This window comes from Patella vulgata, chromosome 5 (assembly GCF_932274485.2).
Source record: "Patella vulgata chromosome 5, xgPatVulg1.2, whole genome shotgun sequence".
Taxonomy (NCBI): domain Eukaryota; kingdom Metazoa; phylum Mollusca; class Gastropoda; family Patellidae; genus Patella; species Patella vulgata.
This window is the reverse complement of record NC_065883.2, coordinates 6,579,932-6,603,425: the sequence shown is the minus strand read 5'-3', so window position 1 is coordinate 6,603,425 and position 23,494 is coordinate 6,579,932. Positions and strand designations below refer to the sequence as shown.

Sequence of the window (23,494 nt, the reverse complement as noted above, 5' to 3'; positions counted from 1 at the left end):
GCAAAGAAAGTCAATAAATATAAAGGAAACGCAGTTGGTATTAGGAAAGCAGTTGCCCACCCCGCTTGATGGTGTAGCGAGTGCCGTAAAAACTACTAACATGAAACCACTTCCTCAATGCGTGCATCGTAATTGTACAGCGAGTGCCGTAAAAACTACCAAGATGAAACCACTTCCTCAATGCGTGCATCTCGCCAAATTAAAGTTCTCAATCACCTCCGTTGTCTGATAAGAGAATTAAGCTAAGCGTGGAATTTGGTAATAGTCACGTTCTTGTAATCGTGTTTAATTGTCTGAGAACATGTTCTAATGTTTGATTACAACACCTAAGACCAGCGCCTGGCATATTTACTCATATGTCTGTCGTTTAATGATACCGATGCCAAAATGTAGGCGGCTTGTAGTCTCCAAAGGGGATTTAAGTTGAAATAAATAGAGCTTTTAGCGTGGCAAGAAACGAGAAACGAACCAGAAAAGACATCAGTCTACTCAACCATTACAAATAAATTAATTGTGTAAATTGAATGAATACGGTATTGGGTTTAATACCCAAAATAACACGATATCAAGGCCTAGAAACCGATTCACTTGCTGGCTTTAACTTGAATAAAGAAATACAACCGCTCAATGTTTCTTGAAACAATTCTCCAAGATCGATAACACATCGTCTATTTTAGTCATTGTGTATCTTGCTTTTACAAAATTATTGGAAATATTGTTGATCAAACTTTGGTCATTTTCAAACGATTAATTATCTAAAATATTTGTGCAATGAAATGAAATGGGGTTTAACGTCCTACTCCTCTCCTCCGACTGGGCTAAGAAACATTGTCACACGCCATGCAGTATTCTATGGGGGCAAATTTGACCGGACAGCGGTGCTACGCCCTTCTGTTATTTCGAATTCCATCTGTCAAGGGTTCTTTTACGTGCAACGTGTAGACGGGACCTCAGTTTTTCATCTCATCCGAACGACTAGATACCGTCACTTGAAAAGGATTCCAACTCTCTCAAATTACGATCATCAGCTTAAAACGACTAAATAAAGTCAGTACATGTACTCACGAAACAATGGTGTCAAACAGATTGAAATATCTATCGTATCTTAATCAATACTTCTATTAAGAGATGTGTAAGAAGAATGGCAGCGAAGCATGTAATACTCTCTTGAATTTGATCTTTATTACAGGCGAACCAAAAAAATGCTATAAAAATGAAATTAAATGAAATAAAATGAGGTTTAACGTCCAGTTTGCTATAACTAATATGTATCTAAAATTTAGATATTTTGTAAGATGAAGCATTATTTGTTACTAGTGTCTAAGTGATTCATCGGGTTTTTTAGCTTTGGATGTGGAAAAGACCTGAAATAACGCGAAAAACATTTCTTACGGATAAATATGAAAGACAGCACCACAGAAAGTAAAATTCATTTCCAACAATTCTCAAATGACAACATTTATATATTTTTTATGTTTTTCGATCTTATTATATCGTCCGGTTTCAATAATTATATCCTGGCTCGCTAGGATAAGAGCTGTTTGGTTGTCAGAACCTTCCACCTACTGATCTATACATGTACTCTGATATATTTTGGAGAGAGAGAGAGAAAGAGAGAGAGACAGAGAGAGAGAGAGAGAGAGAGAGAGAGAAATGGGGTTTAACGTCCACTCGACACAAACTAGGTCATTTCGGGACTAACATATGGTTTAATTTTATTTACATAATTCGCTTGCGCGTAGGGGTCTTTAGCAGTGGGAGGAAACCGGAGAACCCGGAGAAAACCCACGAGGTTGGACAGGCGACCCTACTCCTTGCCACGTACAACCGGGGATTCGAAACCACGCCAGTCGACTCAATGACAGACTTTATGATACAGCGCGCACACGCTAATCATTCAACCATCCAACCCCCCAGAGAGAGAGAGAGAGAGAGAGAGATGCAGTTTAACGTCCACTCGACACAAACTAGGTCATTTCGCGAATAACATATGGTTTAATTTTATTTCAATAATTCGCTTGCACGTAGTGTTCTTTATTGGGATGACACCGAAGGACTCGGAGAAAACCCACGAGGTTGGACGGGCGACCCTACAACCAGGGAATCGAAACCACACCAGTTGACTCAATGACAGACCTTATGATACAAAACACTACTTTTATCTAGCGCAAATAACAAATAGATAAATACAATCTGTTGTGAAGCATTTTTCGGAATTAATGATACAAAAACTGAAATTAACGTTAGCTATTTTTCTACTCGCCGGTTGCATGCAATCCTGTTGATAAGGCTGCAATTGACAAGTTAAACACTATCGGGTTGTAATTTTAAGATATGTGTAAACAAATGATCGATTGATTCACTATCTACCTCACCACACCACATGTTCGCTATCTCGATATTAGTCAGGGCAGAAAATATAGGTAGAAGAAACAGGGAAGAAAAAGAACTTATTACACAATTTCATTTCTTGGCCAAACTTACGTGGGAAGTCGTAAAATTACATAACACAAATCTAAACGGCAATACTATATACCGGAAAACACCAAAAAACTACCGGAAAACACCATGTTATACTGAATACCGGAAAACACCGGAAAAACAGTAAATACCGGAAAACACCGGAAAAACAGTAAATACCGGAAAACACACTAAATACCGGAAAACACACTAAATACTGGAAAACACCCTAAATAGGTAACCCGGAGTCTGGTCCTCTTTGTGCGGGGTGGGGGTAGGTTTAAGAATTTGGGGGGAGAGGTTAAGTCTCCACATAAGCACTGACCTAGGATGATGAAAAATTAGTTCGTGATATTTCCTAGTTTTATTAAAATACATACAATACATTAGATTTATATACAAAGGCGATTTCACTGTTTATTGGTGTTGGTGGCGCTGATGGTCTTCCTTGGGTGGTGCTTCTGGTATTCTGGTATTGTTGTTTCTGAAGAGAAAAAAAAAAATAAATTTGAGGCTCTCGGGAGAGAGCCACATTAGTGTGTTTCCTACAACGGATTGGATTTTATAAAAAAATCGTGTTTGTTCCACATCACCGGGTTACGGCTAGGGATTCTTATATCTAATTGATTTTAATTACTAACGGTTAGGCATAGGATTTGATATATGGTTTGTTTTGGGTCAGGGTGGAGACTGGTCTTATTTAATCTAATTTACTGTGCACTAGGATGTCGTTCAGATTTTTATTTTTAGAATATGCAATTATAAGTTTCTGTGTGAATATTTTCGGGTGATTTTCTTGGAGATCAGTATAGTGTTTTCTGATGATTTTGGACGCACTTGCTGCTGTTGCGCTAAATGGAACTACAAAAGGAGCTATTGCGCTAGCCGTATGAATATTCAAACCTAGGGGGGCTGTTGTTTTCAATTTGTCAATCCAGAATTTTTCTCTTGTTAGCCTAAACGTTTTAATTTCTTCTGAAGTTTCAAAGTCGCTCTTGGTCTTTTCTATTGGCGTGACAATGAGATCTGAAATGTCATGATTTGGTTGGTTGAAATGAATTGAGACAGGTTTGTCTTTTTTGGTGACTATGTCAGACCGGTGACCGTTAATTCTTTCCCTAAGTGCATTTTGAGTCTCCCCTACGTATTGCTTGTCACATTTTCTGCATGAGATAAGATAAATTATGTTTGAACTACTGCATGAAAGTTGGTCTAATATTGGGAATTTTGTGCCAGATGTTTTGTTATGGAAATGGTCGGATATGTTTAAGATTTTGCATGTTTGACATCTTGGATGGCCACAAATATTGGTTTTATGTGCTGATTGTATATTATTTGTTTCTTTGGCGGCAAGCTCAGCTAGAGTGTTGTTTTTTATACGTCGTAGATAGCGTTTGGAGTATCCCCTTTCCCGTAGTTTGCTAAATACCAATGTACATGCTGACTCAAAGTCGGTCTTCTGAGTACATATCCTATGAAAACGGAGAATCTGAGATTTTATGATGCCAGAGAATGTATGTTTTGGGTGAAAGGAGCTTTTGAACAATAATTGATGTGTGTCGGCTTACCTATTTAGGGTGTTTTCCGGTATTTAGTGTGTTTTCTGGTGTTTAGTGTTTTCCGGTGTTTTCCGGTATTCAGTATAACATGTTGTTTTCCGGTAGTTTTGTGGTGTCTTCGGTTGTTTTGCAGTGTTTTCCGCTATAAAGTATTACCCAATATAATATTCAATACAGTTGAGGCACATTAGAAACATTTTCTAAGTTCCCAACTTTTAAGTCTGAGATTGCTTCGTGAACGGTGGAATGTTTAGCAAAATCGTGCGTGAGACTTACGCGTGTGTTCTGTACCGCAGAAAATCGCAGAATGGCCATTGAGACTCTTGATCCTGCACATGCATATTCTAAGGTCTTGCGAAAAATCACAAACGCATACATTACGCACGAGGTCCCTATTCATGTTGTACATCTGCATCACGTGCCCTATCCTTATCTACATCTCAACGACCTTGCAAAAAATTGAGCTAGCCTTAACAAATAGATTTAGCCTAGTTTCAGGCACAATATAATCTGAATTTTTATGAAAATAGTAAGGTCTAAAATAATCGGAGTTAAAGATTCATTATGGAAGATTAGATACAGAACTGACAATTCTCACTATGATAGTTAAAAACTAGATGATGTAAAGAGAATGTGCATTTGAATTTTAGGCTAGCCCCAGTCGGTACAATAAGAAACATAGTCTTCATTATCCACTTTTAGATTTACTCATCAATGAGCGTTGAGCATCAAATTGGATTCAAATCCAGTGAAAATCCGACACATAAGATAACATCGAAAGTTGATTAAGGTCTTTTCATGTTAATAAATATTTAATAATTGTTTTATATAAGGTCCCAAGTAAGACCTGCAATAGGCAGATTTAAGACTGAATCTTGATTAAAAACCATAAATACAACCCACCATGCTTTATCATCTATAAGAATCGGACAGATATTAGTTTTAGACACAGTATAATTCGCATCGTTATAAAACACGATAAAGACAACTCGCCAATAAACCAGAGAGTTAATAATAACTACAAGCTAAGCCGCTGATCGTGTATCGAAAGCCTTAAACGATTCTTTATAGATTATGGCCATAATAAAATGAGATTAGATTTTGTCATTTTGGACCATTAACGAATACCTTACCACCGTCTACTGTGTAATCTCCCGAAAGCTTTAGTTGTTGGGATGGTCAATAATTGCCACTTGACTATTTGTATTGTCATTTAAGTTGGGTTATTTGGGATTGTTTATAGAAGGAGGGGAGAAGTCGGGTAATTATACCCCCGCGTTTGTTTTATCCTTTACTTCTAGACTATAGCCTTGATTTTATTAATGATATTAATGGGAAATACAGCTTGTGGTGAAATGGTTTGATTTACGATATTAATGGAAAGTACAGCCTTGGTTTTATTTGAAAATATTAATGTTAAATGCAGCTCTTGGTGACTTGGTTTAATTGACGATATTAATAGAGAGTGCAGCCTTGGTTTTATTTACAATTATTAATGGAAAATGCAGCTCTTGGTGAAATGGTTTAATGAATTGAAATTGACACAGCTCACCATTTTTACGAAAGAAGGGCGAAAGTTATTTTAATCTTTCTCTCCCTTTCTCGTTTCCATCCCTTTTGCTTGGCTATCTTATATGAAGCACCAGCTCACTAACCCCATTGAGTAAGGCGGGGGGGGGGGAAGAGAGAAGAGAGAGAGAGAGAGTTTAACGTCCACTCGAAAAGTTCAGTCCAATTGCTCAACTCTGAACCGAGACATTAGCGTTTGAATTTTAGGCTATAGCCTCGATCATCATTACTAAAGTCGGTCAATCTGTTTCACAGAGTATTACGAAAATCTTCTAATATCTCTGTAAAAGATGGCTGCCTTCAACAAATGACGTCATACCACGCGGCGGCAATCATTGGCTCAATGGCGCGTGCATTGTTTACTTAAGACGTTACAGATTCGAGCAGAATGACGTCTTTTACTAATTCTAAAATAGGAAATACTTTATTATAAAATGTTTTAGAATTTAATTTGTCGGAGGAAAAAAGTTAATATTTATGGCTCATTAAGTCGCATCGATGTCATCCTTATCAGTGATTGTCGCAGACTAGCGAATATTCACTGTGGATCAATATGAAAGTCGGTATGATAAAAAAAAAAGCATAGTCTCGATTATCCAATTTTGGATTAAATCATCAATGGGCGTTGAGCAGCAAATTGGATTCAAATCCAGTGCAACTCCCATACATAAGATGGCATTGAGAGTTAATTAAGGTCTTTTCATGTTTATAAATGTCTAATTAATAGTTTATATAACATGTGAGGCATAAAGAAAGACCTGCTCTTGCATAATGTATGTTTAATTAAATTAGGGGGGTTGGATGGCTGAATGGTTAGCGTGCGCGCGCTGTATCATAAAGTCTGTCATTGAGTCGACTGGCGTGGTTTCGAATCCCCGGTTGTACGTGACAAGGAGTAGGGTCGCCTGTCCAACCTCGTGGGTTTTTTCTCCGGGTCCTCCGGTTTCCTCCCACTGCTAAAGACCCCTACGCGCAAGCGAATTATTGAAATAAATATAAACCATATGTTAGTCCCGAAATGACCTAGTTTGTGTCGAGTGGACGTTAAACCCCATTTCTCTCTCTCTCTCTCTCTCTCTCTCTCTCTTTAATTAAATTAACAATCTGAGTACACATTTGGTGTGTAATTAGTCCAGCGAAATTTGATATTTTATCGACAATACAAATGGCGTATCGGAACTTGAAACTAAATAAATTGAAGAAAACTAATCCGGAGGAATTTGATATTTTAGAGAAAATACAAATGGCGTATCGGAACTTGAAACTAAATGAATTGAAGAAAACTAATCCGGAGGAATTTGATATTTTAGAGAAAATACAAATGGCGTATCGGAACTTGAATCTAAATAAATTGAAGAACATTGATATATCTTTATATTATGAGTTGTTTGTTTTTGACTTTTAACTTTCCGTCTTGTCTACAATTTATATTCCGCCATGAGAAACGCGAAAACAACAGCAAGCAAATCATCTAAAGTTTCCATGTTTTCAAATTAAATTTTATATAAAAAAAAATCAGAGAGAAAAAAGCTTTTATATTTCTGAAAGTGATTGAGATTGATTTTGTTAATAATTCCGTTATTTTGTAAGAAACGTAAAACATGTTATTTGACGGTTGCATGCTGATGTAGATTTCAATACAAAAATAATAGTTTCGTCTAAATACAAATGGAAAGCTCTGTCGGTTGCTGTCTAGTTCACACGAGTGAAACGAAAAGTCGGGAAATAATCTATAAATGGAAATGTATTTTTTCTATAATTTTAACTCGTTTATGTTCTTAGTGATAAATTTGTTCACATAGCTACAAACTTGAAATAAAAAGAAAGGGGGAGAGGTAACGTCCACTCGACACAAACTAATATTAAGTCTTCCTTAAAGATGAAATGAAATGTAATGGGGTTTCACGTCCTACATTTCTGGCTTAACTGGGCACGGCTTCATCTCAGAGAAGCACTGCAATTTCTAGAATTTAACATTTCGGGACTAATATTTGGTTTAATTTTATTTCAATAATTCGCTTCTGCATAAGTAGGGGTCTTTAGCAGTGGGGGGAAACCGGGGGACTCTGAAAAAACCCACGAGGTTGGACAGGCGACCCTACTCCTTGTCACGTACAACCGGGAAATGGAAACGGCGCCAGTTGACTCAATGACAGGTCGTATGATACAGCACGTACGTGCTAACCACATTCGGCCATCCACCCCCACCCCCTCCCCTTCATTTATAAACGACCAGCCCCTGAAGTGTAATGACGAATTTAGAATTCAAAGTGTTCATTAGTCATTTACTACAACATTAACATTTATTTTCGTCTACATCAATTTTATGCTGAATTGATCACTTTATAAACATTTTACAATTGATGTGAATTTGAATTATATCTCTCTATTTCCTGTCAAGTATTATGATAATGATCCTAAAATCATCCTACTGGAATCGTTTAAAACCAGATAAAAATTTGTGGCTATGAATAAATAACTTTCATTTTATTTTTCAAAATAAACGGCGAATAAATTAACCCAATTCTGGAAAAGTCATTTACACCTTTTCCACAGACCAATTTGTACTGAATAAATTATCCATGACATTTAGTGATTGTAGTTGAAATACAATTTGATTAAAATACACATCTATATTTCATTTCGTTTTTTTAATACTTTCGATGGCGTACACTACATGAAGATCTGACAAGTTGTACTGGAAGGTCGTGTCAGGGGTCGTACGAGCGGCTTTTGGCCCGATGACGTCAGACACTGATTAATCAATCAGCGTTGACGTTTCTAGTGTTTCACCCACAGTTCCGTGCATAGCACGCCAAGAACTCGTCATAACAGACCGCTTCATTGGCTAATCCCTCACTTCAACCAAAACGCCGGTAATATAACAACTCTTCCAGATGCTAGTGTAGTAAAGAAAAGTAAAACGAAATTTTGAACTATAAAAAATCAGATCGATTTTAGGCGAAAATGTCATCAACTATTACACCTCCGAAAAAAATAACAGTCTAAATTTGCATTTTTCATTTGTAAATATATTAGGCCTTCCGATCGCGTTATAAAGGTAAACAAATCTACGTGTATATATTCTAAAATTAGCACGATGATATGCGCAGTTCGTATTTGCGACCATTGCCTGTATATATGTAAATACTATATTATTTTACGATAAATATGACCTCATTTCTATGTTAATATAGTCATGGTAATACATATATTATAATTTATTTGGTTTCCATTGTATTGTTTATCTTTGTCTATCGATACCAAGAATCTTGGTGGCGTAGTCAAATGAGCCGTTAGGAGAGGTTAGTGTGAACTGCACGGAAGACAACTCTGCCATAGAAGTTGGATTTAACGTACACTCGGCACAAACTAGGTCATTTCGGGACCAACATATGGTTCCATTTTATTTCAAAAATTCACTTGCGCGTAGGGATCTTTAGCAGTGGGAGGAAACCGGAGGACCCGGAGAAAACCCACGAGGTTCGACTGACAATCCTACTCCTTGTCACGTACAACCGGGCAATCGAAACCACGCCAGTTGATTCAATGACAGACCTAACCATGCAGCCACCCAGGCCACCTAGGGTTGTAGAAGAAGGGGGCGAGTGGCTCTTGCAAAGAAAATGAAATAAAGAGTAGAACACAATTTCCCTCATAGTAGGCCTACACGGTATACATGCTTGTCTTCATTGACACTGTCGGTGGAGAAGCGTAGCCAAATTTCATTTCATTTTGTGAACTTTTGACATAAAGATATAAAGTCTTATTGATCTACACACCAACGGTCGAATTCAATTCAATTAAAAGAAAATTATAATAAATATCCATTTCATTTCTATAGCGCCAAAACTCCACAATAAATAGCGCTTGAAATTAAAATATTTTATATTCTGCCTTATTTTATATGAATAAAAAGATGATGACCTTCAACAGAACGGTTTTAATAAACCCAGACTAGAAAAAGGCGGGAATTGGAAGAACGCTGACATTGTGACACGGTGCCATTAATTCTTATAACATGATTCTACAGACAGCTATTTATACCTAAAGGGTTGATGTGATCTCCCATGGGATATCTCCCAAGAACGAAGCTACAGTTCGTCAGAAAAAATCACCGGAAAAAGTATTGAAAAAATTCAAAGATGCGTCACTTTAATGCTGAACTTAAATCGATATCACATGAAATATCTCCGAGTTAATTTCATTTTGTGATAAAGACAAAAACACAACAAAATAGAAAATAAATGAAATGGAGTTTAACGTCCTACTGTTCTGCTCCTAACCTGGGCTAATGAAGACGGGCATACGCTATACAGTGTGCTATGAGGGAAATTTTGCCCGGACAGCGGCACTACGGCCTACTCTTATATCGAATTCCAACTACCAAGAGATCTTTTACGTGCACGCCAATGTGTACACGGGACCTCGGTTTTCCGTCCCATTCGAACGACTAGACAGCTTTCCTTGTCAGAAATGAAATGAAATGAAATGAAATGGAGTTTAACGTCCTACTGTTCTGCTCCTAACCTGGGCTAATGAAGACGGGCATACGCCATACAGTGTGCTATGAGGGAAATTTTGCCCGGACAGCGGCACTACGGCCTACTCTTATATCGAATTCCAACTGCCAAGGGATCTTTTACGTGCATTCCAATGTATACACGGGACCTCGGTTTTTCGTCTCATCCGAAGGACTAGACAGCTATCCTTGTCAGGCCCTCCGTCCTGCATCACTGACAAGGGGGAACCACGCCGGAAAATCTGGATGAACTTTCTCGGCCAATGCAGGGATCGAACACCCGACCTCCAGGCTAGCGAGCTAGCGTCTTACCCACATAGCCACGTGATCCCCAAATAGAAAATAAGAACAAAAAATAACGATGAAGAGAACACCACTTCCTTTAAACACTGGGGTTAACCAATCTGATCAAAATACAGATCTATATTTCGTTTCGTTTTTTTTATACTTTCGATGGCCTATACTACATGAAGATCTGACAAGTTGTATTGGGAGGTCCTGTCAGGGGTGATACGAGCGATTTTTGACCCCATGACGTCAGACATTGATTAATCAATCAGCGTTGACGTTTCTAGGGGTTTACCCACAGTTCCGTGCAGAGCGCACCAAGAACTCGCCTAGCCTCGATTGTCATTACTACCGTTGTTACGATAATAAACAAAGTCTCATTTATCAATTTTAGGGTAACCGCATCGACCACAAAACGTATTTAAATTTACTTATATGGCAGCCATCTGATGGCATTGAGAGTTGATTATGGTCTTGGTAAGTTATTTAATATCAAATTAATCATTTATATAGGATTTAAGGTCTAAAGAAAGACCTGCAATAGGCAGACTTAGCTTTCGTATAATGCATCATCTTTAAGCAAACATGGGTATAATAAAAAAAAAACATGATGAAAAATGGGATGATGGCTTGTACGAAAAACATAGAACATTAAACCCCATTTCATTTAAATTTTATGTATCAAACTTGGCAGTTGATATTCAACAAAGGCTAAGAGGAAAAGCTATTATCCGGCAAATGTCCGGGCAAATTTCCCTCATAGCCATACTGCATGACGAATGCCCGTCTTCATTAGTCCTTTTGGAGCCGAAAAGTAAAGCGTTAATTAAACCCGATTTCATTTCGTTTCATTTCCTCTGCTCTCGCCCACATTCACCCGGATGGAACAGAAAAGTAGGACGTTAAACCCCATTTCATTTCATTTTATATATTAAACTAATATCGCAGCTGCGTTTTCTTACCAGATAAATTGGGTTGAGTAGTCGAATAGTTAACGCATGCGCGTTGCATCATAAGGTCTGTCACTAAGTTAATTGGCGTGGTTTCGATTCCCCGCTTGTACGTGACAAGGAGTAGGGTCGCCTGTCCAACGTGGTGGGTTTTCTCCGGGTCCTCCGGTTTCCTCCCACTGCTAAAGAAACCTACGCACAAGCGAATAAATGAAATAAAAATTGAATCATATATTAGTGCCGAAATGTTAAATTCTTAAAAGAGCAGTGCTTCTCTAAGATGAAGCCGTCTTTATTAGCCCAGTCAAACCAGAAAGGTAGGGCTTTAAACCCCATTTCATTTCATTTCACCTTTAAAGGGACAATAACACTCTGGCTGGCTTGACAGCTCCAGAAAAAAATAGCCTTATTCTAAGTACTAGATGTGTTAGTGTCCCACCTGTTGTGTAAATTATCCATTAAATCCTATTTTACTTGTCCAAAGGGTTCAAAAATATTTTTAAATCCAATTCACATTTGAAAAGCTTTACGTCAGTTAGGTGTGTTAAGATGAAATTTGTATCATCAATTAGTTGGAATATTGTAAAATAGTACAATTTGTTGACCAGAATAAAGATTTGGACATATTATTCAGTTACAACAAGAGTGGTATTGAGCCTTTAAGGAAGACTTAATATTAGAAAACTATATACATGTACTAGCACGGGCGTCTTCACAGTCGTCATAAACAAATCTCTAAGGGCATTGCGAGACGTCCAACTAAATATACCGAGATTTTAAATTATACATTATACGACACCAGTCTACTACGATAACACAGAAAAATCATTACATAGTTCGACTTGAGAAAAATGTATTAATTTTAACATTTTTATTGAAAGTGTTTCTGGTCTGGAAACGGTTTGATGGCTTCTAATGGCGGTTAATGGCCACCAGAGAAGCCATTTTTAAATCAATTTCAAAACGGAAATTGAACAACCTCATCATAAAGTACGGAGGATTTCAAATGGCGTTTCGGTTAGTCGGATATAAATATCTCCAGGTGATGGATTGGCACTTTATTACCGCCCCGACCAATTATTGATCTCGAATTATTGAAAACTAGGTAGGGGGGGTTGGGTGGCCGAATGGTTAGCGTGTGCGCGTTGTATCATAAGGTCTGTCATTGAGTCAACTGGCTTGGTTTCGATTCCGTCGCCCGTCCGACCTTTATTATTGAAATAAAATTGAACCATATGTTAGTCCCGACAGAACCTAGTTTGTGTCAAGTGGACGTTAAACCCCATCCCCCCTCTCTCCCCCTGTCTCTCTCTTTCTCTCTCTCTCTCAATTTCTGTTTACTCCTTTCTGATCTCGTGGCGATCGGTTCTATCCTCTCATGATCTCAAACTTATAATTTAACCCCGAATGCCAACTCAAACCTAAATGATCTCAGACGTTGCCAATCCACCACGTGCTAAGATATATAGGTGGTTTTATAGCGATTAATGTTCCACCGTTTTTGAAACATTTAATCAATTTTGTTCATAAATAAAGAAGTCTTAAAAAATACCGTGTTCATTATTATATTAATATAGTCGACAATGTATGGAATATTCTGACAGGTTTGGGAAGTAAGAGTGATACAATCGTTTAAACATACATTTTTCAAGAACTAAATCTGCCTATTACAGGTCTCTCTTTAGACCTGAAATGTTTAATAAACTAATAATTAGGCATACATTATGCGAGGGCTCAATCTGCCTATTGCACGTCTTTCTTTAGGCCTGAAACGTTTTCTAAATTATTAATTAGACATTAATTAACTTATCCAGGCCATAATCAACTCTCGATGGCATCGGATTTCTCTGATATCAAATAGATTAGAAAAGTTCAGCCATATTTTGATTTAAGCTAAAAATGGAGGAGCGAGACTTAGCTTCGAACAACCAGTACGGTGGTTGAAATTATTACACAGGTCTTGTCAAACCTTCAAAGGCTAATATCTTCTCTCGCAATAGAGTAAATTGAATGAAATTTTCAAATTATTCATTTTACATTATCTATTTTCGAACTATTACAGCAAAAATGGCTAGCTCTTTATCTAAATCTTACATAATATATCTTTAACGTATCCAGACCATAATTAACTCTCGATGGCTTCGGATACTCCAGATGTGTTAACTAGATTAGAACGGTTCGGCATTTAAAAATTAAATTTAAAAATGGGAAATCTAGGCTAAGTCTCGAATATACCAGTGCCCTGGTTACCACAATGAACACATCTTGTCAAAACTTCAAACAGTGATTTGAATGAAAATTTCAACATTTTCATTTTACATTATCTATTTTTGAGCTATTATAGCAGGAATGGTCAGCTCTTTATCTAAATCTTACATAATGTATCTTTAAAGGAGCAAAACCTTTAACTCAGTGAGTTTTGAGAAGTGTTGATTTTAGATATCTTTGAGATTGACAGTGTAGATCGTAGATCATGTTCACTGTATTCTCCTTGAAAACTCATAAGGTGAAAACTGCACGCTTGGGGATAAACGAAACCACTAAGGAGACAGTAATACTATATCCAATATTCGAAATTAAAACCACGAATTAGAATTCAATTTGGGTCCATTGCAATCAATACTGATGTTAGTTTAATGTCCAACCTCGTGGGTTTTCTCCGGGTCCCCCGGTTTCCTCCCACTGCTAAAGACCCCTACGCGCAAGCGAATTATTGAAATAAAATTAAACCATATGTTAGTCCCGAAATGACCTAGTTTGTGTCAAGTGGACGTTAAACCCCATCTCTCTCTCTCTCTCTCTCTCCCTCTCTCTTACAAGATGGGGCTGTAAGATATGTCAAATAGATACCCTCTCTCTCTCGCTTAATGTACGGGTTCCTTATATCAACTATTTAAGACACAATGAACGTTTTAAAATCAGTACACGTGTCGTGTATTCTACAGATATAATGGTTTTGAGCGCCGTTTGTAACAAAAAAAAAGAAAACATACGGAAGAAGACAACGCGAAAGTAATTAAAAAACAATAATAATAATAAAACGTGTAGAATAGACCATACAGGTGGAGCACACGACTGTGTTAAATTAGGAGTGTTTGTGTACTCCACCGAACGTAATTTTTAAAAAAAGGGTGTTAATTTGTATGTGCTTTTAGATCCATTTTTGTCTATTTTAAGGGTCCAGAGATTACAATCTGATTAAAGCATTTTCGTTTTTTGTTCATATTTTAGTTGGAAGAGTTGTTATATATAACCCGCGCTTTGGTTGATGTGAGGGATTATCCAATGAAATGGCTTATTGCAGCAAGTTCTTGGCGTGTGGTGTACGGAACTGTGTGTATCCCATGCAAATGTCTGACGTCATAGAGTCAAACGCCGCTCGTATGACCCCTGAAGCGACCTTCCACTACAACCGGTCAGTTATTCATGTAGTGCACCGTCAAAAGTATAAAAAACCGAAACGAAATAGATCTGTATTTTAATTATAAAGCCGGAGAATTGTCTCGTTGACCAACACCCAGAACTCCTGTTTAGGGAGTCAGCGTCTGACTAAACCAAAATGGTTCCAATTCATGTAGTTCTTGTAACCAAACGGGCTGCACTATTCTGACAACGTCACTCTGATTTAATAAATATTCATGAATACCGGTTAAACGCTTATTTGCATAATCCTAGCTGAGAAATAATTATTGTTCTGACATGTTATGACTAATAATAAATACATAGAGTGGTCGTTTATTAGTACTAAAGAAAATAAATGACAGCCCACCAGCGTAGATTATTTAACGGTTTGAGCTAGAGTAGGTCTCATCACGCAACGATTATCCAGTTACATATCTAAACGGGGGAGTTATTCCCCGGTTGTACGTGACAAGGAGTAGGGTCGCCTTTCCAACCTCGTGGGTTTTCTCCGGGTCCTCCGGTTTCCTCCCACTGCTAAAAAAAAAACCTACGCGCAAGCAAATTTTGAAATAAAATTGAACCATATGTTAGTTCCGAAATGACCTAGTTTGTGTTGAGTTGACGTTAAACTCCATTTCTCTCTCTCCCTCTCTATCTCTCTCTTTTAACGGGAGGGGGGTCGAATGGCTGAATGGTTAGCGTGCGCGCGCTGTATCATAAAGTCTGTCATTGAGTCAACTGGCGTGGTTTCGAATCCCCGGTTGTACGTGGCAAGGAGTAGGGTCGCCTGTCCAACCTCGTGGGTTTTCTCCGGGTCCTCCGGTTTCCTCCCACTGCTAAAGACCCCTACGCGCAAGCGAATTATTGAAATAAAATTGAACCATATGTTAGTTCCGAAATGACCTAGTTTGTCTCTCTCTCTCTCTCTTTTAACGGGAGAGCCACGGTGGCTAGGTGAGTAGGGGTCCCGTGTTCGATCTTTGCATTGGTCCAGCAACTTCATCTGTCAGGACGCAGGGCCTGGTAAGCGACAATGTATAGACGTTCGGATGGGATGAACTACTGAGGTCAGGTGGACATATTACTCCCACTGCCAACGACCCCTTCGCTAAATAAATTCCTTGAAATAAAATTTAACCATGTTGGTCTCGATATAGTTTAGATTGTGTCTAGTGGACGTTAAGCATCCCTCTCCGCTGGATTTCCGCTGGGTTTGAATCCGATTTGCTGCTCAACGCTCATTGATGATTTAATCCAAAAATGGATAATCGAGAATATGCTTTTTTATCATACCGAATTTAGTAATGATGATCGAGGCTAGGCCTATAATTCAAACGCTAATGTCTCGGTTCAGAGTTGAGCAGTTGGACGTTAACCCCCCCCCCCTCTCTCTCTCCCTCTCTCTCTCTCTCATTATATTGATTATGAACGTTCAATATTCTGTTAATATTGCTATTAATTATAGTCATCTATTGAATAATTCATATATACACCCATTACTTAGATAAATATCTCTATATTTCACTTGTAACAGTCCACGTGGTATATACGACGTAGATATTTATTGTATATAATTTGACGTTTATATTCATAATTACACGCGCGTCGTATAATTGTGCTTTGACAACCGGGCGAATATATGAGATCGTGTGTTCTAATTTGTGTACTTTCGAAATGCAATAGGGTTTAATGACCTTCTGTTCTACTCCATCCGCGGGCACACGCCGTACAGTGTGCTACGGCTACTGAAGACGGGCGCACGCTATGCAGTGTGCTACGGGCTACTGAAGACGGGCACGCACCATGCAGTGTGCTATGGGCTACTGAAGACGGGCACACCCAATGGAGTGTGCTACTGGAGACGGACACACAACATGCAGTGTGCTACGGGCTACTGAAGACGGGCACACACCATCGAGTGTGCTACGGGCTACTGAAGACGGGCACACACCATCGAGTGTGCTACTGCTAACTCTTTATTCGGATTCCACTAGTCAAGAGGTGATGTTTGATAGCACGTTTTCCGGCGTGGTTTCCCCTTGTCAGTGATGCAGGACGGAGGGTCTGACAAGGACAGCTGTCTAGTTGTTCGGATGGGACGAAAAACCGAGGTCCCATGTACACATTGGCGTGCACGTAAAAGATCCCTTGGCTGTTGGAATTCGATATAAAAGTAGGCCGTAGTGCCGCTGCCCGGGCAAAATTCCTCTCATAGCACACTGTATGGCGTATGCCCGTCTTCATTAGCCCAGTTTAGGGGCAAAACAGTAGGACGTTAAACCCCATTTCATTTCATGGATAGCACGTGCGCGTTGTATCATAAAGTCCCGGCTGTATACGTGACAAGGAGTAGGGTCTCCTGTTCAACCTCTTGGCTTTTCTCCGGTTTCCTCCCACTGCTAAATACCCCTACGCGCAAACGAATTATTGAAATGAAATTGAACCATATATGTTAGTCCCGAAATGACCTAGTTTGTGTCGAGTGGACGTTCAACCTTATCACTCCTTGATACACCATATACCCCCCTATGTGTCTGGCATGTCTAATAATATCGGTTAGTATGTCGCGAATTATATCATATTATATATCTGGTAGGGTAATTGAGTCAGTAAGCGACAGTAAATCATGGGCTATTATTTGATTTGATCATTTGATGGTAACTAACGAGTCCTCGTTGGCTACTTTAACTAACTTACAGCTCTGTTTTCATATCAATTATACCACTTTTTACAGAGTACTGTGGATTGATTGATTCATACTAGTTATATATACATCGAGACCGTAGACTTAGCCGGAAATAACGAGAACTAATATAGCTAGCTATTCGTGGTATAAGTAACTTATAGTATTTGTATGTGTCACATTATTACTAACTGTCCTAGAAATGGCGGGAATATATGTATAGGATGGACTCTTGGGGTAGCTTTAGTTTTGGGTAAGTAGCCTACAGTATTTGACCAAGTGACAGGACCCACTAAAAGGCGTGAAGGGGGGGGGGGGTGGAGGCGATAAATGGTGTTTACTAGAATATATATACTGATGTTCTTAGCTGTAAATGTACAGATTTAGCGTTTTGCAGTCTCACCAATTTATCAAAAAACACAAGACTAAGATTTCAAATATGTATAGGATGGACTCTTGGGGTAGCTTTAGTTTTGGGTAAGTAGCCTACAGTATTTGACCCACTAAAAGGCGTGAAGGGGGGGGGGAGGTCGGAGGCGATAAATGGTGTTTACTAGAATATATACTGATGTTCTTAGCTGTAAATGTACAGATTTAGCGTTTTGCAGTCTCACCAATTTATCAAAAAACACAAGACTAAGATTTCAAATCGGGTGTCCAAAGAAAAGGATTTATGCGATGTTCTTTTCTAACTGTGCTGTGCGTGTATAATTTATATTTGAATATGTACGCATTGGGATATACATAATAGGTCCCTTGGCAGTTGGAATTCGATATAAGAGTATGCCATGGTGCTGCTGCCCGGGTAAAATTTCCCTCATAGCACACTGTTATAGCCTATGCCCGTCTTCATTAGCCCAATCGGAGCAGAACAGTAGGACGTTAAACCCCATTTCATTTCATTTTTATTTTTATACTTGAATATCTATTTGACAGATCTTAAAGGAGCTAAGTCGCTAATATTTGGGATCTAGAAATAGACACAAATTGGTCTCAACGTATACAATAATTTAATATGAATGTATATAATCTGATTTACATTCAATCGTTTCTGTTTTTACTGCAATTTCTAATCAGTTATGTTCGCCGAAATACCCCAGAAGTCTCAATCCAATGGCAATCTGTAGCGTCTGGTTATTCCACTCTATACCGATGGTATTTATTGCGCATGCTCTCCAGATAAGAATATGACGTCACCGTTTGACATGACTTGTGGAATATATCTAGCCTCTTTCTACGAGTCCCTTGTTAAAAATGGCTCTGAAATGCACCATGGTACACGATTCGTGTACCAACGGTAAAATGTTTATTTTGTCTTAATTATTGGATATCAGAAGCCCATCTTTTAATCGTAAGATCACAACATCAATGTTGATTTAAATTGACAAATAATTCGTGTTTTCATTGTCTAAGATTTTGGATACGGCCTACTCTTATATCGAATTCCAACTGCCAAGGGATCTTTAACGTGCACGCCAATGTGTACACGGGACCTCGGTTTTTCGTCCCATCCGAACGACTAGACAGCTGTCCTTGTCAGGCCCTCTGTCCTGCATCACTGACAAGGGTAAACCACGCCTGAAAATCTGGATGAACTTCGGAGACCAAAAGTTGTTATATGAGACTGTAAGAGGATACCTGACAATTCAATAAAGTAATTGAATGTCATTAAATAAGAGAACACGAGAAAAATAGAAATAGTCCGTACATTCCCTTGTTTATATTCATTCTATACCTTATAAAAACATGGTAATGCACGGACTTTTTCTGTTTTTCTTTCGTGTTCACTTATCTAGTGACAGTCAATTCTTTTTATGAATTGTCAGATATCCTCTCACAGTCTCACACAACAACTTTTGGTCTTCGAAGCAATTATTAGTGAGCAGAAATTCGCCCGTATATCCGTTATCATTCGTCACATCAGTCAGTTATATAGAGAGGTGACTCATGTTTTCCTTTGGCGTTCGTCACTTCCGATTCAGAAAAACTGAATTACTCAGCTATCGTAACAATGATCTCTGAGATAAAATTATATTTGGAATGTGTTTAACCAGCTCTATCACAAATGTGATAATGACTGGCACCAATATTGTCCTATCGTAGCAATGATCTCTGTGTTAAAATTATATTTGGAATGTGTTTAACCAGCTCTATCACATATGTGATAATGACTGGCACCAATATTGTCCTTTAATACTTTTGCCTCTGTCTCTTCTAGGTTACACAGATGAAGTATGAAGAGTCGCCATCTTGTACTCAGGCTAGAAACAAAGTCGATGTCATTCTTAGGATGAACGAATTGCCCAGCAGACACACGAACGCTGTTTCCCTTATAGCAGAATTAGGTTCTGAGAGCAGTGCTCATGGATTAGCCCGGATTGTGTCTTCCAAGGGAACCAAACGACGCCTTATTTGGACCTTGCTTGTGATCATCGGTCTTGCCGCTGCTACGGTTCAATTCTCCATGCTGGTCAAAAAATATCTACAATTCCAAGTTGTGGAGGTGTCCGAGGTGAAAGATAGTATGCCAGTCGAGTTTCCTGCGATAACAGTTTGTAATATTGAACCGATTTCCTTAAGAAAAGTGAGAAAGTTATTATCTTTACCGGACGCAGCTTTAAAAAAGTGGTTGGAATTTGTGTATAAGTTTAAATTCGGAAAACAATCGGCTCACCTTTCGTCGATACGAGCCTTTTACGAAAATTTGGGAGATGAAGCCGAATATGTGAGACACGAACTGAAAGATTTCATGCTTCATTGCCGATTTAACAAAGAAACGTGTGGGGGTTCGAATTTCACGACGTCATTTGACGGGAATTACTACAGTTGTTTTACGTTTAACCGAGGGAATTCCGACAAAATATTGATGCACTCCACGGGTCCTGAAAATGGCCTCTCGTTAATCATCGCTGTGGACAATGACAATCCGCCATTGGGAACATACGGTGTGTACAACATACATTCTAATATTTTACACAGTGCTGGTGTGAGGGTAGTAGTGCATGCCCCCAACACCATGCCCAGTCCCGTCAATCACGGGTTTGACGTTCCGCCCGGTTATTCGTCTTCCATTGGCCTTAAGGCCGTGCTTCACACCCGTCTGTCCGAACCTTATGGCAATTGTTCAAACTCCATTTTGGAAGGTTCTGAAAATTACAACAATACCTTTTTTACGTGTCTTCAGCTGTGTAAACAAAGAAAAATTATTGAAAAATGCGGATGCAAATCGTCTGATCTACCGGAACTACCCTCGTCCCACTCCGTGCCATTTTGTGGTTACATTAAAAACTGGCGGGAAATGGTGGCTCATCCGGATAACTATCCACCGAATGTTTATTTGCCAAAACTTATTTGTGAAGAACACGTCAGTCACGAAATGACCACGGATAGAAGTTACGAAGTTTCTTGTAAATGTGTCCAGCCTTGTCACGAAACGACTTTTCAGAAATCCGTTTCGCTGTCGTATTGGCCTTTAGAATTTTATCAACTGAATATTCTTCAGTTATTGTATAATGGCACAATCGCCCAAAGCCAACTCGACGAAGCCTATACGTACCTGTCGAACATTACCGACGAAGAATCCCAAAAGGAGGATAGTACGATGGACAAAGGCTATTCCTCGAAGGAGAAAGAACAAGCCGAGCGGGCTTCCAAATTAATCCGGCAAAATCTGTTGCGTGTGAACATTTATTTAGAAGACTTGAGCGTGGTAGAATTCCGCCAAATGCCGGCATACGATATGGCGGATTTGTTTGCGGATATTGGGGGTACAATGGGATTATGGATGGGGATATCAGTGTTGACTATTATGGAACTTGTTGAGTTAATTATACGTTTAATTATGTTGCTATTTTATACCGAAACTCGCCAAATGCCCGAAAAAACAACTTTACCAAATGGTGTGATACAACAGCAGCAGGCCGAGAGAAGACAATTTATACGTCATGATGGTTTGGAGTCGTCGGTGTGAATGAATGATCGAATGAATGAATGAATGAATGAATGATCGAATGAATGAATGAATGATCGAATGACTGAATGAATGAATAAAAAATACGATATAATAAGTGTGAATTTGCACTTATCGAATGAACAACTGAGTGAATAGTTTTTTTTAGGTTTTAATATTTAATAATGTCCTAGCATGCATTGTATTATTAGTTTGTAAAAGAAATATTTAAAAATTCGAAAAATCAAAATAGCAGACGTCAAACTGTCTATGACCCTCACGATATACTAATATTCAGTTGGGTGGGTCTTTTTTTTCAATCGGTCGGCGAGGGCGGATATTTCCACACGTTCAGTTAAGAAGCTTTAGGTTAAGCTACCAACAGGGTGATAAATGAATTTTCAATATGGAAATAGTCCACTTCCACTGGAAAATAAAAAACCCTCGTTACCGGCTTCTTGGAGATTTCTTCGTGTACAGTTTGAGACAAACACATTCTAAAGTGGTCTTGTTCCAAAACAAATAAGATATCTGTAGTTATAACTTCCATTGTATATAACTAGTTTGGTGTGCGAATTATGTGTTTGTGTGTGTGTGTGCTTTATTCATTTTATATAAATTTAGTTGCGTCGCTGAATTCAACGGGTGACGTCATAAACAAATTACCAAAAACTAGTACAAGTAATAATATTGTGTTCGAATTAAAATATGTGACTTTCTACAATTATATTACATAGAAGACCCTTAACACGTGCATTACAAAAAGGCATTTCTATAGTGAAACTTGCTGTAGCTTACTGAGAGGACGACGTTCCCGTGTAACCATTTCAAGGGTGTGGGGGTGTGAGGCGGGGTGTAATTAAAGAAGGAAAATAAATTATGTTTTTTGTTGTACGAGCTATCCTATTTAGTATGAATACAATGTTATTTCATGTAATTTAAAATGTCTTCCCCTCTCAGGAGCCACGCTGACTGGCTAGTCTGGAGGTCGCGGGTTCTTTCCCGGTGTTCATCGGGTTTTTTCCGTCGTGCTTTACTCTTGTCAGTGGTGCAGGACGGAGGGCTTAACCGGGACACCTGTCTAGTTGTTAGGATAGGACAAAAAACCGAGGTCCCGTTTATACATTGGTGTGCACGTAAATGATCCCTTGGCAGTTAGAATTTGATATAGGAGTAGGCTGTAGCGCCGCTGTCCGGGAAAAATTTCCCCTATGCACACTGTATGACATATGCCCAGTCGGTGCAGAACAGTAGAACGTTATAATAACCATTTCATTTCTTCCTTTCTCCCATTTCTGAGTAGTGGGTCCTATATATTTGGTCTTGGGAAGCAGACGACAATCAAAGAGTTAACCACGGGCACTATCAAACTTCTGCACGTCACTGAGTGAAAGTGAGAGCGATAGAAATAATGTAAAACTATGGCTAAATGTGTGTATATTTTCATACCATGTGTGTAGATTGTGTATTATAAAGTATTTATAAACCATGCAATAAAATATTAACTAATATCTTTGTGTATTGACAGCACAAAATCTACTGGGTTTAAAAGGCAATCCCAACTTTGACGAAATGAAAGAGGGTTTATATATCCTACCTGGATAATGAAGACAGGCATTGCGTATTTCATTCAGAGTGTCACGTCAATCCACGTGACTCGACCAATTGCTCGCTATTCCTGTGTACGTCATTGCCTACATTTTCTCATTTGCACGTCGGTACCCATTTTCTTACCGGTTGCATTTTCTGACTGTACAAGCAATCCCCCAGTATATAGGAAATTCCCAATTTGTCCCACAGGACACACAATTCTTAATTTGTCTCTCTCAGTAGACACGATTCTTTCAAGTACAATTGTCTCCAAGTACACACAATTCCGCTCATGCACAATTGCTATTTGTCTCACAGAACACACTATCCCCCCCCCCCCTTTGTATCACAGATCACGCTATTCCCATTTGTTTCACAAAACTCACTCCCCCCACCCCCTTATCTCACAGAACACGCCATTCCCCCTTTGTCTCACAGAACATAATATTCCGCTTTTGTCTCAAATTTTCACCTCATTGTAATAAACATCTAAAAAAGTAAATAACGATATTTTTTTTTTTT

The 23,494-nt window shown here is 38.7% G+C and overlaps 1 protein-coding gene across 3 annotated transcripts in view; it reads left to right on the top strand.

Moving 5' to 3' along the window:
* LOC126822116 (FMRFamide-activated amiloride-sensitive sodium channel) overlaps positions 1–22,893 on the top strand; it is a 51,629-nt gene extending 28,736 nt beyond the window's left edge. The window contains exons 2-3 of one of the 3 annotated variants that reach the window (XM_050550873.1): positions 10,793–10,875; positions 19,652–22,893. In XM_050550873.1, coding sequence (XP_050406830.1) covers positions 10,867–10,875; positions 19,652–21,403 — 1,761 coding nt within the window. In that variant the 5' untranslated portion in view covers positions 10,793–10,866 and the 3' untranslated portion in view covers positions 21,404–22,893. Of the gene's footprint in view, positions 1–10,792; positions 10,876–17,552; positions 17,687–19,651 lie in introns of those variants that run through there. The other 2 variants (XM_050550876.2, XM_050550874.1) reach the window with 2 other exon arrangements.
* Positions 22,894–23,494: the final 601 nt, after the last annotated feature.